Here is a 17,954-nt window from a genome sequence, read left to right as displayed (position 1 = left end):
AGACGGCACCCAAGTGTTGCAGGAGCCACTGTCTGAAGGATACAATTCCTTCTTCTCCTCCAAGTGCCAGGAATTCACACCTCCAAGTAGAGGCAATGCTTGCTTGTGTCACTGTGGACATACCCTCTCTCCCCTTAACGGTTCCTGTCAGACAAATGGAAACCCAACCTCCCTCCCCCTCCCCCTGAATAAAAGAGGCTTCCCCTGCTGTCTTCTCTCCCCAGGTAGGAGCCCACAACACACCCATGCAAGACAGGTGTCTGGTGGCCCACTGGGGGCTTCCTGGTGCATGAGAGTCCAGCACAGTGCTGAGGCCACCATTGGGTTCCTTTACGGGAAAGGCTCGTGACTTTGACCAGGAGTCTCCTCCCCTGCTCTCCAACCCACAACTCTCTCCCACGCTGTCTCTGGCACATGCTGCGCAAGCCAATCCAGATTCCACCCCCCCACCCCCAATGTGGTTGCTTTGTTTATTGCCATACTGAAATGGAAGCGTCGGATTCGCAAGCTTTGCGGCGGCTCTCCTCTGCCCCAGATCAGTCCATGCCCTGGCTTTATTTATGTCTTCCATCCATTTGAATGTAAACATGAAGGCTCCTCCTGGGTGTGTCTTGGGGAAGGGCAGGGCTTGGGTGCCGAGGAGTCCATGGTGCTGCTTAAACCTTGATCTGGAAAAATAATAATAATCAAACAACGACTCCCAACTGAAGGCGTTGCGATCCATGCTTCGGGTTCTTGTATCCAAGTTGGATGATGGCTGAAGTTACATTGAAGGCCTTGTTCTCAAAAACTGGGGGTTTGTTCTCCCTCCTTTTCTCTGCTTCTGCAGTCCTGGTACGCCTTTCTCCCCACACATCTCCAGCAAGCCCCTCCCTGGTGTTTGACCCTCCACACCCCATCACGGGAACACGGGGGTCAGTCCCGTGTTGCAGGCCATGTTGTCCTTGCCTGGAAGCCGCCTGTCATTGAACGTGTGCATGTTGATGACGGCGTCTGTCTTCACCATGACGGGGGGCTGGGGCTTGTGTTTCACCCGGCGGTGGCAGGTGAGAGAAAGCCTGATCTCGTCGGCCATGGCGCTGCAGAAGGAACGCTGGAAGAAAGGAGGAGGCACAGGAAGGAGGCTTGCATTAGACTTGGGGTGAAATAACCTTGAGGCAGAAATCAGCACGTGACCTGGGAATGTTGCAGGCACAGTGAACCTGCAGTGGCTCTTGCTTGCTGAAATGGGAAGCATGCAGGAAACAGACTTGTCAAGGACCAAGGGACCATTACAGGCCGGTGTGCTGTGTGTACATATGAGCATGCTGCCTGGGGCAGAATTGGAGCCAAGAGGACAAGTTTCTAGATCTCATGGTTGTTGTACTGTTACTGCTGCATTCTCATGAGGAAAGGATTTATAAAACACTTTTGTATGTTCATTGTTGGCAGCTCTGGGGGCAAAGTCAAACGGATGCATTAGCAACACTGAAGGTTATTTTATTCATTCATTTATTTAGACTAGAGTATTATTCTCAGTATTAAGGTATTATTATTACTAAAGTCCCAGGGCGGGTTGCTGTGTTAAAACACAATACAAAAACAAATTAGAGCTATAAAAATAAGGGGGGGGGTTCCTGAAAATATGCACCTCAAGTGTCAAAAGCCAGAGTAAGGATGTACGTCTTCAACATTCTCTGGAAACTATTCAATGTGTATGTGCCAAATACTACCTCTGTGGGGAGGGAGCTTCACAGCTTAAGGGCTACCACATATTGTTTTTTATATTGTGTTTTAATGCTGTAATCTAACATAGAACATTATTGCGAAGGGCAGGTAAAAATTATTAAAACATAATAATTGTAACAATAATTAATAATAATAATAATACAACCCCATTTCAAACATCACACTGAATGTGCACAAGCACATTCCAGAAAAGGGGAGGGGCTGCTTTTGGACAGAAAGTTCCTTTAAGGAGCTCATAGGGGTTCAGGTACATCCCTTCCTTGTTCAGATTGTGGGTTTTTTGTGGTGGTCAGATTGGTGGTCCCTGTGTGGTCCTGCCACAGCCCATACCTGCTCCCGTTCTGCCGTTTTGCGCAGCTTGTAGATGAACTCCAGGGAGGCCACGAAGACGGAGAGGACCAGGCCAGCCGCCAGGACGATGAAGAGCCCCCCGATGTTCTGGATCCCAAGGGCACTGGCTTCTTTGTTCTCCTCCTCAGGGCAGCCATTGCTTCTCCACCACTTGTCCTTCAAGGCATGCAGCTTGGCCTCTTCTTGGAGCTGGAGGATCGCAATGGTGATCTTGTCCCTGTAGGGTGAACCTGAAAGTGGGAGGCATAGAGAAGATGGGCATGCCATTATATGCAACGCAAAGAAAGCCAAAGGCTCTGCACTCCAACAAGCTGGATCCCTCTCCCGCAACCCAACCTGGAAACACTGCAGGAGCCAGTGAGCCCCCAGCCCAGCATTTGGAGCAGCTACTACGAGCATGCCCTTCGCAAACCCAGTTCTTGCATTCCCCTGGCCAGGCACTGCTTTTCCTCACCCATAGGAGTGCCGATCCCATAGCCCTTGGAGTCTATAAGACCCCCAATCTGAGTCAGGTTGCAGTTTCTTTGGGTGATGTACTCAATGGTGGTGGATTCCATCAGCAAGGCATAGTCAGAGGTGAGGGCACGCTGGATCCCTTCTTCGTTGTTCTTAACGAGAGCTGAGGGCTTGCTGCTCATGAAGGCCCACATCTTTTCAAAAGTGGAGATCCTGGATTTCTAAAATGGCAGACCCATGGAAAACAGAAAACAATGTATTTAATAATGGCAGGAAGCCCAAGGCTGCAAAAAAGCATCTCTGCCACACAGACACTCTTCCCTTCTCTGCCCAACCTGAAAGCATCACAGCGCTTCCTCCTTCCACTGATCTGTCAAAGGTGTTTCATGTCCCAGGAGATGCTTATGGAATAAGGCATGCCAACCCTGGAACTCAATTTCAGCACTGCAAGAAAGCAGTTGGTCTGCAAAATGCTGGTGATGGACTATGGCTTGTACTATGGTTGCACAGGAAAGGCTTACTCAACTGTACTCTGCAGTTGCCCAGATTGTTTGTTTATTTGTTTATTTGTTTGTTGGTCTGTCTGTCTGTCTGTCTCACTCTCTCTCTCTCACTCTCACTCTCACTCTCACTCTCACTCTTACACAATAATTCTGGGAGCAACCAACTGTTCTCCTATTGCTTCTCATGATGGATGGTGTCTCAATTCTGGTTTCTAAGTTGGTTGATAGTACTTTCTGTCAGTACACAGAACAGCCTTTGCCAACCTGACAGCCTGGCTATACAAAGGAGCTAAAGGACTGATGAGAGTTGTAGTGCAAAACATCTAGAGAACTGGCTTGTGTTGTGTATAGGATGCACACACATTCTTGGCTCATCTTTTTTCTGAATGTAACACCCCTAGAATACCAGTGGAAAGGGAACAAATGGATGATATTCTTCTCCCTCTCTCTTAATGCTGGAATTCTGGGTCGCCCAATGCAGTTGTTGGGCACAAGGTTCAGGCATGGGCATAGCCAGGATTTTTGTTAGAGGGGGAGACTTTTGATAAGGGGGGGGCAGAAGCTCAGTTAGTTAAGTATTTTTATTGATTTGGGGGGCAACTGCCTCCTTGCCCCACCCCTGCTACACCCATAGGTTTAGGACAGGCCAAAGGAGGTATAGAGTTAATGAATGAGTAGAATTCATTGCCCCAAGATGCAATGATAGCCACTGCTTTTGGTGCCTTAACAAAATAAATGAATACACGGAGAGGGATGTGTCTATCAACATCTGTTACCTAACCAGAACTTTCAGATACGAAAACAGATACGAATATCAGAAATGGGAGACAAACAGGCAGCTGACATCACCTCCCTGCTGGGGGGCCTGAGCTAGAAGCAGAATGAAGGACCTTTGCTTCCTTCCAGCAGGGAGTATTCTTTTGTTCCTCTAAAACAGGGGTTGTCAACCTGGTCCCTACCGCCCATCAGTGAGCGTTTCAGGATTCTAGGTGGGCAGTAGGGGGTTCTACGGCACAAGCTGAATCCTCCTTCCATTGAGCACTGGTGGGCGGTAAGGAAATTTTACCATCAAGAAAGATGCATTAGTGGGCGGTAGGTATAAAAAGGTTGACTACCCCTGCTCTAAAACAATCTAAGTTACAATTGGGTAGTCCCTACTCAAATGTTACTTAGTCTTTCCTACCCCGGAAAGCTATTGTGAAGTTAAATTAGGGAAGAGCTGCAAAATATTTCACACACTGAAGATAGCTACAGAAATACAATCTCAGCTGGCAGCAGCCAAGTTGGCAGGATGGGGGGAGGGGCGGCAGCGCTGTTATTGACTTTCACCTAAATCATGCAATGAAGACGATATGGCTCAGTGCTTCAGGGTATGATATACTACTTCTTATTACCATCAAGTTCTCTCAACCCAGTTGTGGGAGTTTTCCGCCTTGGAGGAGGGAGGCCTGCCTCACATCACTGAAGCCATTCGGGGGCCCCTCCTGTAGGAGCCATTATCTTGTCTTTAAATGCACTCTGGACTGTTTGTTGTTATTGCTTTTGTATGGGAGGGAGGTGCAGCTCATTTCATTTGCTGTTTTAAAAGTGAGAGTCATAAACGGTAGCTAAGGAGTCATATACCAACCATTAGGCAAAGAACATTTGAATTCCAGCACTTTCCACAACAGATTACACACCAAACAGAACAGAATCCAGCCACATTTGGGCATAACCCTGAACCATAACACATTTATCTCATTATTTCACTTATATCCCACCTTTTTCTCCACGGAGCTCAAGGTGACTTACAGAGTTCTTCCCCGCATTAATTAATCCCCACAACAACCCTGTGAGGTAGGTTGGGATGAGAGGCAGTGGCTGAGCTCAAGGTCACCCAATGAGCTTCATGGCCAAGTGAGGATTTGAACCCTGGTCTCCCAGGTCATAGTCCAACACCCAAACCACTACACCGCACTAGCTCCCCACCACACATGCTTTTATAAGGAGGGGCCACCCACTTTGAATCTAGCATGACTACCTGTTCCCCTGACCCAGTGCAATAGCCAGACGTCCACTAAAGATTTCTTTTGGGTGAATCCCTCAAATGGCCTTGGGGAATTACATTTTCTGCCTGCTCCATACTGTTCTGGCATTGGGGTTTAGAAGGCTTTTCTCTTTAGCATGCAACAGGATGCAAAATGTGCCATTGGGAACAAAGGTCCTTGCACCAGTGGGAGTGTCACTGATTTGGGATTTACAGTGATGCAGGGGCCATTGGACTGTCCTGTATAGTAAATAAGAACTGTTGACTCCTACAGAGAAACTGCCCCTGTGGGTGGGGAGAGCACACTTGTGTTCATTCAGCATTTTTCTCTTTTAGTGTGGGGTGCCTGGTAGGGAATTTGTGCAGTTGGAAAATCTGCTTTTAAAAAACCTTGAGAGTGTCATGTTTATTGATTTGATTTACTGGTGACTTTGTATATTTGGTCACACCTGGAAGGTCATGAGGGCAGATACAGTAAGGAGGTCAGGTGGGCTGCCCTGTGTCCAGTTTTATGGGAGTTATGAGGCTTGCAGGAAAACCAGGCCATGGCCAGCCAGAAAACTTAACCAAGCAGAGGGCCTTCTGGACCTTGGACAGGTCCGCTCCACTTTACCGTGGGGAGGAGTTGCTGTGGACCACGTGGCCACCCACTCTCCTCAGGGGGCAGGGGACAGAGTCCCATGTTGCCCCGGGGGATCCCGGCTACCTCAGCGACCGGCCAGTCAATCCGATGGCTGGAGGGGGCGTGGCTGGGACCATTTAAGTGGAGGGGTGAGCCGGAGGGCTTCCTCTTGGCTCGCTTCCTCAATCTCCCACCCTCCCTCCCTATTTTTTGCAGGTTTTCTTCATTGGCCTTGCTATGGACCTTGGTTGGTTGCCGTTGAGGGGCCTGGTAGGAATTTTTCCACTTGGCAAATTGGCACGGGCCATTTGGCTTTCGCCTACCTCGTAGCAATCGTCACAACTTTGTTAGGTTTGCGGTTAGGCATTGTTTGACCTTATGAGGGGGAGGGGAGCTGTGGCCATCACCTGCCTCTCCAAGCTTAAGGGTATTCTGTTAAAGGAATCCAGGGATGTGGATCTTGTCCAAAGCCCGGGGCAGGGCTAGGGCCATGACCAGACCCCGACGGGAACACCAGGGGGAGCTTGAGTTGGTATGCATTGACGAGGCTCCCCCTTCTGGTGGTTTACCATTACCGGACTCCCTGCACAACGGGCAGCAGTCAGATATAGTCGGGTCCATTCAATGCCTAAGCCAATACCGCTCACATTCTGTAATCAATAAAGTTGTCCTTGCGTGTGTTATTCTTCAATGAGGGGGTGGTTTCAGGATCTCGACACGCAACTACCTGAGAGCTTGTCCCTGCAGAGAGCAACAGCCAAGAGGTTATGAGAGGTGTAGCCACTTCCAGATTCTGAGCCATAATAATAATTTAAAAAGGAAACACATGAAAACAAAATATGGCACCAAAAAGAATGAGACATAATTGGACTTAAAAACAAACAAACTTTCCAAGCAGATCACATATTGGTCTGATGCCCATAAAAACAAGTTGTTAATTTTTTGGCATTTGATAAGTTCAACAAGTGTCTAAATCTGAGGTCCCCTTTTGGGCTTGAGCTTTGGGAACAGCCAAAGATGGTCCCTTCAAACCGGATCATCAATACTGAGCAGCTAGTAAGGCCCCAAAGTTCAAGAAAACAGAAATATTATTTGGATAGAAATATTCCAAAGTAGGTAGCCCTCCCAGCCCTCCCTCTGATTGTCACTGGATATAGCCAACAAACCAGCTGGGGTCGGACCCAAGCAGAATAGTGATATTATTGCTTTCCTAGATCTGGACACTATAGATTCTTGATGCAACCTGTAATTTTGAGAAACAGCCCCCAAACCCCTAAACTTATTTGCCTGCAAATTGGCATGCCTAGGGGCACCTATCTTGTTTTTAAAAAACACATAAACAATCATTCTGAAATTTTGTAGAATTCGTGCCTTCAGGAGTGAACTAGCCTGCAAATTTCATCCAATTCTGTCCCATAATAAAAAGTCATAGATGTTCTGCTTTTAAAAATAATCAAACTTAAAAGTAACTGAGCATATTATCCCTCCAACTACCTTTTGAAATGGGATGGGGGGTGGAAGGAACATACTTGGATAGGAACCCCCCTCCCTCCCCCCCCAAAAAAAACAGATCACCAAACAGACCAGCTGATGAAGGGCTGGACTGAGGCTATTTTCCATACTGCCAAAACTAGGTCTGACCTGAATCATGTGGTCTGTGCACCCCATTACAACAAAACATATAGGAAACTGCTTTCATTTTATCACCTTCAACTGTTTTTAAAAACTATAGCTTGTCTCTAGTCTACGGTCTTCAGCAGGCTTGATTTCCACTAAAAAGTCTTGGGGAGCAACTATAAAAATATAAAGCTATATCTCCACTGACCCCCCCCCCCGTTTAAAGGCCTAAAAGCTATGGTGGGGGGTGGGGGTATGCATGCCATGTTCTTTTTTATTGCTGTAAATGTCAGTCATGCTCCAATGGAAAGCATCTTCAATTAGGGCTAGGCTTTGATTACATGCAAATTAACTCCCACTTTCTATTGCTGCATCACCTCGGAGAGAGTATATTCTTTTTTTAATAACCATATTAGTTGTCAAATGTCCACTGTAATTGCTTGCCATTAAAAGCTAACAGTCAATACAGCAGGCAATTAACAACATCAGCTTTTGAAGTTAATCAGGTATCTGTCATCTATTGATTTAAGCGCCATGCAGAGATTAAAAAAAAAAAACCCACACACCCAACAACAACGGAAGATTTATTGAGATGCTACACCCTTTGTTACATCATGATTGGATGTTATAAACATACTCTAGTCTCTAGCAAGTGAATTTCGGTTTAAATGGGTTGTTTTGTTCAAATTAATAGAAGCGCTTTGCAATAGCAGCTGTTTGACGGGCAGCCCATCTGCTAATTTTGGCATCCATTCTTCTTTCATGGCAAGCACACCCTCTGTGCAGGTTGCCAGGAAACCCTGTTGCAAATCTCTCTCACACACACTCACACACCCTGCCAGAACCATCCCTGGACTGAGGAGGCCAAAAGACTCTGGGTGCTGCATACACCAGCCTTTGCTAATTTTAATGTTTAACATTTTAATGTGTTTTTATATGCACTGTAGGATGCCAGAGTGGCTAGGGAAACCCAGCCAGATGGGCAGGGTATTATTATTATTATTATTATTATTATTATTATTATTATTATTATAGCAAGAAATGCAGAGGTCAGATGGGGGCACCAGTGGTGTGAGAGACTTTGAGGTCTTTGCCTGAGCTAGTCCTGAATGAAAGATGTTGCTATTCATGGAATGACAGCAGCATTTAAAGAGACAGGACACCAAGGCAATGCAAGTAAGCTCCACGGTTAGGACCCATGTGAGCAGCAGGAAGCCACTGTCTGAAGGAAACTTATAGAATTGTAGGGTTGGAAGTCCAACCCCTGCAGTGCATGAATCACAGCTAACAACCTGAGGCTTTTGCTTTGAGTGTTTGAAGGGGTCTCTATCCCTCTCTTTCTTTCTCCTGCCACCCATCTCCTCCCTATCCCCTTTGCCCACTGGGACTGCTACCAGGTTTCTGCCTGTGCTCAGAAGAGTCCACCACCCATCAGGACTTGAAGAAGGCAGCCCACCTCTCAGGCAAAGCAATTCCTGAACCATAACATTTATATACTCCTTGAATGTAAAAAAAACCTTCCAAGCAGAATCATCCCACACACATTTCAAATGCTTTTCATTTCTAAGAGGAACATCTGCTTTGTCCAGACACATGTCAAAGCACTGTTCACACATGCATGCTCCTCACTCGCTGATGCCTTACCTGTGTGAAGCTGCACGAACAGAATTTTGCTATTAACCTCAGTTTAGATCAAAAAGAAAAAGCCTTTCAGTAACTGGTTCACAGTACAGTCATAATTGTGGGGCAATTATGTATATGCATGTGTGAACACCCTGATCCACAAACTAATAAACTGCCCCTCACTTGCAATAGAAGGCAAAAGCCTTGTGTTTGCATCTGTCAAGAGGCTGGAACAAGAGGATGCAAGGTGGCTGTCAAACAGAGCACATCCTGCTCCCTCCTTCTCTCTCACTCCTATAACATCATCATGCTTCAGGGTTTCCTCACCCTTACTTGTGAAGGAAGCTGTATTTTTAAGGTTTGGTCAGCTGCAAACACATATTAAACACCAGTGTGAATAAGCACCAACTCTTCAACATATGTTTTTCAGTTCCAACCGGGATCAGCAGTTAAGTGAAGCTTAAGTATTTTCTCTCAACAAGTGGCCCAGGGTATTGAGCAAATGCAGCTCTCCAAACATCTCTGTTTAGGACTCTTCCCAGGACACTCCTTTACATTTCCCCAATTTGTACAACAAATTTAATTCCCACTTTATTTCATATATTATGTTGTTTTTGGAACAAGAGAGTTACGTACATGCCTATGCTAAAAGGAGTCCCAAATCCAGGGACCAGCTCAAATTTCATGCAGCTAATTAAGAAACACAAATTTGGCTTGACCATTGGTCGCTTTCCCAAGAGTCAGGTCTCATCCAGAGCCAGTGTGGTATAGTGGTTAAGAGTGGTGGACTCGTAATCTGGTGAACCAGGTTTGCGTCTCCGCTCCTCCACATGCAGCTGCTGGGTGATCTTGGGCCAGTCACACTTCTTTGAAGTCTCTCAGCCCCACTCACCTCACAGAGTGTTTGTTGTGGGGGAGGAAGAGAAAGGAGAATGTCAGCCGCTTTGAGACTCCTTCGGGTAGCGATAAAGCAGGATATCAAATCCAAACTCTTCCTCTTCATCATCATCCATGCCATACATTGAAAATACATGGCTTCCCCCCAAAGAAACCCGGGAACTATTGTTTGTTAACTGTGCTGGGGTTGTAGCTCTGTGAGGGGAAACAACAGTTTCTTTGGGGGGAGCCATGTGCTCTAAATGGATAGTGGGTGGATGTGACCTGTCCAGATTCCACCCCACAGCAAACAGAATTTCACAGGAGGCACCAGTGTGGGGGGTGCAATGAGCAAAGGGTTCTGGCGTCTGACAGGGAGTTCAAATCCCAGTTTCTCCTTGAAGCTCACCTGTCTTAGCAACCGTGTTGTCATGAGCCTAAAACTGAGAGGCCTCTTTTTGAAGAAAGGATGGGATAAGAATGCAACATTTGCAATGGTCTGCTTTGAAAACAATGCCTGACTTTCCAGGGACAGCATTCATCACAGGAACATAAAACGAGTCTGATGGATCAGACCAATGGCCATCTAGGGCAGCATCCAATTCTCACAGTGGCCAACCAGTTGCTTCAGTGGGAAACCCACAAGCGGGACCTGAGCACAAGAGCCCTCTCCCTTCCTGTGGTTTCCAGCAGCTGGTATTCAAAAACTGCGCTGCCTCAAACTATGGTCATCAATAGCCCTCTCCTCCATGAATTTGTCTCATCCTCTTTTTAAGCCACCCAGCTTGGTGGACATCACCATCTCCTGTGAGGGTCGGTTCCATAGGAGGTGATGACTGTGGCAGAGTGTGTCTTCATGGCGCCTGGGGTGGGGTGCGGAGGGTGATGTGAGGAGGGTGCAGCAGGGCAAGCACACACCCTTCCAATTACTCGGATTGGACTGATTTGAAGGGTGCATGCCTGTTGCATCCTTCTCATGCTGCCCTGCCAGTGCTCCCCAGAAATACAGTGGTACCTCGGGTTACAGACGCTTCAGGTTACAGACTCCACTAACCCAGAAATAGTACCTCAGGTTAAGAACTTTGCTTCAGGATGAGAACAGAAATCATGAGGTGGCGGCAGCGGGAAGCCCCATTAGCTAAAGTGGTACCTCAGGTTAAGAACAGTTTCAGGTTAAGAATGGACCTCCAGAACAAATTAAGTTCTTAACCCGAGGTACCACTGTAAGTGCCTGAGGCCATTGCTCTGGCAGCCCCCCCAACACTACACCCCTTTGCCCAGGAGTACCCAAACTTTTTTCAAAGAGGGTCAGATTTGATGAAGTGAACATATGTGAGGGCTGACCACAGTTGTTGAGCTTTTTTCTAAATCATTTTATCCCAAAGTTGTTGGGCTTTTTTTAGGATTTTACCTCAGGACATATACTGCCACGGGGGGGGGGGCGGATTAGATTGACCGGCCCCCAAAATGGACTTTGGACATGTCTGCCTTTGCCTGACTCTTATTGCAAGCCCACAACTTCCCTTCCCACCCTCACTGGCCGTCATTTGCCTTTGCACCTATCCCCTCTCCTCTAAAAGCCACACTTTAGGTTAAATTGTCAAAGAAGGAAATTAACTTTGCAACAGGGATAATCCGCCTGCAAGGCACTTCCCCCTAGCTCAGGCTTCCCCTCTTCACACACGCATTTACAACTGAAAGACACTTTCAAAGCCCCCTTTAAATCTCTTAATTAATTTCCGTCTTAAGCAGCATTGTGTTAAAAAAAGAAAGAAAGAAAAGAAAATGTGATATCGTAGTCTGCTGGCTGTCTCAATTAATTTCTTTTCAAATTGTGGAAATAAATGCAAGTCTCTTTTCATGCCTTGATGTGCTGAGTTGCTGAGAGGGGGGACAGCAAGAAAACTGTCCCACTGATGGCAAAGAAACTGTAGAGACCCCAACCAGACCAGATAGGTAGACTCCTCTTCTTCCCTCACACTCCACTCATGGCCACGGGAGTGTTTTCTGAACTTCCTTTCACTTCAGAGCCTTTTTGCTTGAACAGGACCAGAACCTGATGAAAGGTTTACAAGGGTTGAGCCCAAACTCTCATCCTAGTGAATGACTGAAACCAGAAGAGCCCTCCTGCTGGGTGGGAGCAATGAGGGCCTGTCCCGTCCAGTTTCCTGTTTGTGCCTTTGGAAAGAGGCCTTGCAGGCAGATCAGGAATCTGGGAAAGCAGAAAGTTTCACAGCAAACTATGAAGAAAGAGCTGTTTGACAGTGGGAGGCTGGGGTCTCTCCTTCCTTGGAGGTTTTTCAGCAGAGGTTGAATGGCCATCTATCATGGATGCTTTAGTTGCGATTCCTGCATTACAGGGGCTTGGACTAGATGACCCTTGGGGTCCCTTCCATCTCTATGATTCTACAAAATCTGGTTTAAGCCAGTTGTGGGTCCTGCCTCTTCAGAAGTGAGCTGGATATCGTCTTGATGGAAGAGGTGGCAGTGGAGGGATGGAAGTTTATAAAATTATGCATAGCTTGGAGAAAGCAGCTAGAGAAAACGTTTTCTCCCTCCCTCATCACACTTGTGGACATCCAGTGAAGATGCTTGATGGAAGATTCAGGAAGTACTCCTTCACACAACACATATCTGAACTTTGGAACTCCCTCCCTCAGGAGGCAGTGAGATCATTCCTGCCTGAGATCATTACACCATCTTGGATTGATTTACAAGAGGATTGGACAAATTCATTGAGAAGAGGGATATTGATGGCTGCCAACCACGAAGGCTATGCTCTGCTTTCACAGTTGGAGGCAGAATTGCTTCTGAATACCAGTTGCTGGAAACCACAAGAAGGAAGAGTGTTTTCCCCAACTGTTCAGCCCCTGCAAGGAGGCTGGACTAGATGGGCCATTAGCCTTATCCAGCAGGCTCTCCTGATGTTCTCATAGTCTCATGATGGGCGAGGGTCAGGTAAAGCAGTTCTGGCCAATGACAGCACTGTCATGTGAGACGCCAGGAAAGAGTGACTGCGAACAGGCCGCATGATCACAAAGGCAATTGCTTGAATCCTGGGTCTGAGAAATGACAGCACCAAGTCTCATGCAGAGAACCAACAGATGTTGGTGCAGAATCTGAGCACACGTCTTCGAGCTGCTGCCTTTGCTGTGGCCTCACAAAACCTCCTGTGTGGCCTATTTATACCCTTTTGCTATCAGCATGGCAGAGCAGGCCAATTGGTTGAAACTAAACACCTGCAGGGCATGAGAAACCCCTGCCTTCCCACATCCTAGCTCAGGAGACATTTCCCATGGCAAGAGGAGATGCGGAGAGATGCTCATTCGGCTGTGCGAGGACCACCAAGGCATGTGCACGATTGTGCATTAGCACATCCAGGCAGCAGCAGCAGCTGCAGCAGCTGACATCTATTCAGCTTTTATCCCTGGATCCCTTGCTGGATTTGGGTGAATTTCCAGCGCTGCTGTGTTGCTACTGCTGTGGTGTTTTTTCCACACCAGTTCATCATTAGAAAACCAGGCCTTGCATGGGGGACACCCCTAGCTACGAAAAAGGCAGATTCCATGCTAGGGATCATAAAAAAAAAGAATTGAAAATAAAAAAATGCCAGTATTATAATGCTGTTAATACAAATCTATGGCGCAACGACTTTTGCATTACTTTGCACATTTCTGGTCACCTCACCTCAAAAAGGATACTGTAGAGTTGGAAAAGGGCAAGCAACATGATCAAGTGGACCTATGAAGAAAGGCTGCAGAGTTTGGGACTTCTTAGTTTAGAGAAAAGGTGAGGAAGATACGACATGGTAGACGCTTATAAATTTATGCATGGAGAAAGTGGCTAGAAGAGAGTATTTCTCCCTTGCTCATAGCACTAGAACTTGTAGTCATCCCATGAAGCTGCATGTTGGAAGATTCAGGACAGATAAAGGAAATGACTTCTTCATGCCACACATAGTTAAACTATGGAACTCACTGCCACAGGAGGCAGTGATGGCTACTAACTATGAAACTTAGGAACTCTGTTTTCTTGAGAGAACAGGATACCTTGTGGGCCTAACAATATCCAAACTTTTCCTTTTGGATGGGGGTAGAAGTAAAGTCTGCTCCCTCCCTCCTGCCCACCACCCAGAGGAGGGCTTGGGCAGGGAGCACCCCTTCTAGAATGTCCCTTGTTCTGTTCAAACCTAGTTTCTCACTGGCAGCATGAAACCTCATCACAAGGCTACCTAGACTGGAGATAACTTTGAGCAAACTTCCTCAAGCATCATCTACAATTAAGCTTCACAGGTCAGTTCCCACCTCTGCATTGGCCTCCGGGCCTGGTATATTGCCTTCCCCTCTGCCTCTGGGTCCTGCCTCCCCACTCATTGCAGCAGGTCTGGGTTTAGGCACAGAGTCCTGCTGCTGTCATGCCTCATTTCAGCCGTGTTCTCTGTTGCTTTACAAGACATGGACACACTTTTTGTTGCCATTGACAACTCTGACTATATCCAGGAAGGATGCCTCCTAAACAGAACAACTTTACAAACACATTAATACAAAGAATAACTGTGCAATCCTTGTCCTCACCTGTCGGTCACAGCCAAAGAAAAATGCATCCCATCATTTATTTACACCCCACAGTTAAGCTGCCTCTCAGTGTACCCCTAGAGAGGTCATTATCCAATATTATAGCCTAGGAGCTTGAAAACGGCCCTGGGCTGTGCCAGGGGTCTTCTGCAACACTCACTTTCCCACTCTCCAGCCTGCTATTCTCTTGGTGCAGTGTGCTGGCAAGACCTGCCCCTGTGCTAGATTTAAGTTGATAAGCATTTCCTGCATTGATAGGTAGGAATGATTTCCTGCTGCTTTCCGTACTTTCCGCACAGGTCAAAATCGCACACACACACACCTGGCAAGACCAATCTGCCATAACCAGTAACCAGCAGTGCAAGACTCATTGCATTAATTGAAATCAATGTGTGAACTCCAGGCCTCTGGCCTCAATTCCCCCTTGGATCCTGATCTTCCAGATGCGAAAGCTCCCTTCCTCGTTTGCTCCTTTTTTTTTTTTTTGCTAATTATTAGCAGCTATACAGCATTTAGCCATTGTGTGTGTCTAGTGCTGCATGATGAGTTCTCTCTCTCTTTCTCATGCACACACACATGCGCACACATGCACGCAGCACACGCACACACACGCGTGCGCACACACACACACACACACTGCAAGCTCCCTCCCTCATTCCCAAGTTTCTGCTTCTCAGCCGCCTGGCTTGACAGTTGCTCTCTGGGCACACAACTTGCTAGTCAACCCAGTGCTTTTTTTCTGGGAGCACTCAAGGGTATGCAATACCAGCACCTATTTTTCTAGAAGAAAAGCACTGAGTCAACCCACATTGGCAGTGACCTTGGAAAGCCAAAAGAGGGTTGGTGGGTATTGTTCAAGGAAGATGGGTGGTGCTACCAGCCACAAGCACATTGCTCTGAACCAACCCGCCTCCCAGTGCATTTTTGGGTAGAGGAGAAGTGAGGAAAGGCCAGCCCTGACATTCCCAGGGAGAAGCAGGGGAGAGAAGGGGCCTGCATTCCTCTTCAGATGCTCCTCGCTGCCTTTATCATGATTGATGCTCCAATCCCACAGCCTGGCTGTGCATTTCCACGTCTGCCTGGAAGTGAGGATCGAACACACTCAAATCTCACCTTGAAGAAAGTCATGGTGGCGCCATCCTTCACCGCCCCATATTCGATTTTGGTTTGCTTGGCCAGGTCGTCCGCCGAGTCGATGGGTGACTCCATCCTTTCCACGGTCAGGAAGGCAGCCAGGTTGGCCGTGTAGGAGGAGATGATGATGAGGGTGAAGAACCACCAGATGCCCCCGATGATGCGGGTGGAAAGGGCTTTGGGCATCAGCTCAGAGCCTGGGAGGAAGGAGAATAGGGTGAGAGTGGAACAGACTGGAAGGAAGTGCAGGAAACACACAACCTTTTACACACAAACACACACACACACCTCAAACCTTATTCATTGACACATAGAACTGTAGAATTTTAAAAGGCCCCAAGCAACCCCCCTGCAATGCAGGAAGTACGCTAAAGAATCCAACCTCTGTTTAATGACCTCCAATGAGGGGGATTCTGTCACCTTCCGAGGGAGTCTGTTCCACTGTCAAACAGCTCTTAATGCCAGAAAGTTATTCCTAAGATTTAGTCAGAATCTCCCTTCTTGTCATTTGAATCCACTGGTTCAGGCCCTACCCTCTGGGGCAGCAGAAAGCAAGCTTGCTCCATCTTCCATGGGGCAGCCCTTCAGGTATTTGAAGAGGGCTATCCTATCGCCTATTTGTTGCTGAATTGTAACTGTTGCACAAATTAATCCATTTTAAGAATGGAAATGAGCCAGACTGCTGTGCTCAAAGAAATAGTCGTTTACCTTGTAATGCTTCCAGACCCTGCCGCCGCCTGCCCACCCCCTCCACCAGCTCCTGCTCCTGACCTTGGGCACAGCCAGCAGTTGATGAGGAATTTTCAAACCAAAGTAATTAACGGAACAGCTTTCATGTGATTTAAATAGAAAGCCGCTTGTGAACTTTTATGGGTGTTTTGTTCTACCGTTTAAAATAATAATAAAAAGAGGCGCTTCTTTTATACAGAGTGGTTTTTCAGAAGGGCTCACTCTAGGGAGAGGCTTCAAATGCACAGGCATTTTTTAAAAAGTATCCAATTTGGGGGTGGTGGGGAGAGAAACGATCAAGGGTCTAAATAGCAGTTGGAGGTAGGAAAATATGTGGTTTTTTTAAAGGGTATAACGGCCCTGTAATGACTTTGAGTGAGGAGGGATGAAGGACATGAAGGGCTCCTCTATTTTGGTACTGGCCCCTCCTGGTGCCTATTAAAAGCAGAGAAGCTTTTTTTTTTGGGGGGGGAGCTGCTGCTGCTGCTACCGACCTCCAAGGACATCTCTGGTCTGGAATTGGGGGATCAAAAAGTCAGCTGAATCAGGGCAGGATTAATTCGGGTGGGGGCAGTACCACCCTGGCTATGCAGACGGTCCACAGACCCCAGACTTATACTAATACTAAAATTTATTAGTCAGTTTTTTTTGCCACGGCAACTCAAAGTGGCTCGCAAAACAACCTACAACCTTCCCTATACGTATGTTAAAACCGGGAGGGGGCATTAAAACATCCCACCCACTCCAAAAGGCCATAGATAGCTAAAGTCAAAGTCTTGGTTTGAAAGGAATGTTTCTGCATGACACCTGAAGATGTATCATGACGGCACCAGGTGAATCTCCCTGGGTAGAGCATTCCATGAATGGGGAGCCACCACTGAAAAGGTCCGTTCTTATGTTGCCACCCTCCAGACCTCCTGTGGGTGGGACACATGGAGAAGGACCTCACGTGATGATTGCAGGGTATGAGCCTATTCATATGGGATGAGAGCGTCCTGAGCCATATAAGGTCAAAACCAGCACTTTGAATTGGGCTCTGGAAACTATAGCATCCAAACCAGGATTGTGTTATGTGCTCAGACCGTCTTGCCCCACAGGAAGCAACCTGGCCACGGAATTCTGCACCAGTTTCCAAACTGTCTTCAAAGCTGGAGAACACAGAGCATTGGAGGGCCAGGACATCGGAGACTCGGGTTCTGAGCTTCAGGAGGTGACTTCAGCTTGTTTTTATTTTATTTTAAGGTTTTCATTTCTCAATATATAATAAACAAGGCTGGCTTGTTGAGCCCACAGAAGCATCCTGTAGATGCTGGGCTAGTTAGAGCCACATTCTGCCCCATGCCACACCCTTGCTGGGCTTGACCATGTAGCATTTGATGCCAGTGTGCATCTAGTCACTTGATAATCTAATTGCTAATCTCTATCCTCTGGCCAAATTCTGATATATTATCCTCAAGTTATAAAATCTCCTGATTTCACCATCATTGGCAATTGGCAAAAATGGGAGAGATTTCAAGGTTTTCAGGAGGGAGTGAAAGAGAAGTGACTGGAGACCACCACCATTATTATTATTATTATTATTATTATTATTATTATTATTGCTTAGCCTTTGTCCCAAGGTCTAAGGTAGGCCAAAGATCTGGCCCACTAGCAGGCAGCTCCTCCTCTCTCCCCATGTGGACATCCACCTCCTTGGGAGGAGGGAGGCCTGCAGG

The 17,954-nt window shown here is 47.0% G+C and overlaps 1 protein-coding gene across 1 annotated transcript in view; it reads right to left on the bottom strand.

Moving 5' to 3' along the window:
* Positions 1-811: 811 nt before the first annotated feature.
* Positions 812-17,954, bottom strand: part of GRIK3 (glutamate ionotropic receptor kainate type subunit 3) — a 186,593-nt gene continuing 169,450 nt past the window's right edge. Inside the window, exons 13-16 of the mRNA XM_083625175.1 lie at positions 15,490-15,707; positions 2,534-2,756; positions 2,059-2,309; positions 812-1,093 (exon numbers count right to left, since the gene is read on the bottom strand). Coding sequence (XP_083481301.1) covers positions 899-1,093; positions 2,059-2,309; positions 2,534-2,756; positions 15,490-15,707 — 887 coding nt within the window. The 3' untranslated portion in view covers positions 812-898. The remainder of the gene's footprint in view (positions 1,094-2,058; positions 2,310-2,533; positions 2,757-15,489; positions 15,708-17,954) is intronic.

The sequence above is a fragment of the Podarcis filfolensis genome, assembly GCF_964270895.1.
Source record: "Podarcis filfolensis genome assembly, chromosome: 8".
NCBI classification, from domain to species: Eukaryota; Metazoa; Chordata; class Lepidosauria; order Squamata; family Lacertidae; genus Podarcis; species Podarcis filfolensis.
The sequence above is the reverse complement of the archived record's forward strand: the minus strand, read 5'-3'. Positions and strand labels throughout refer to the sequence as shown.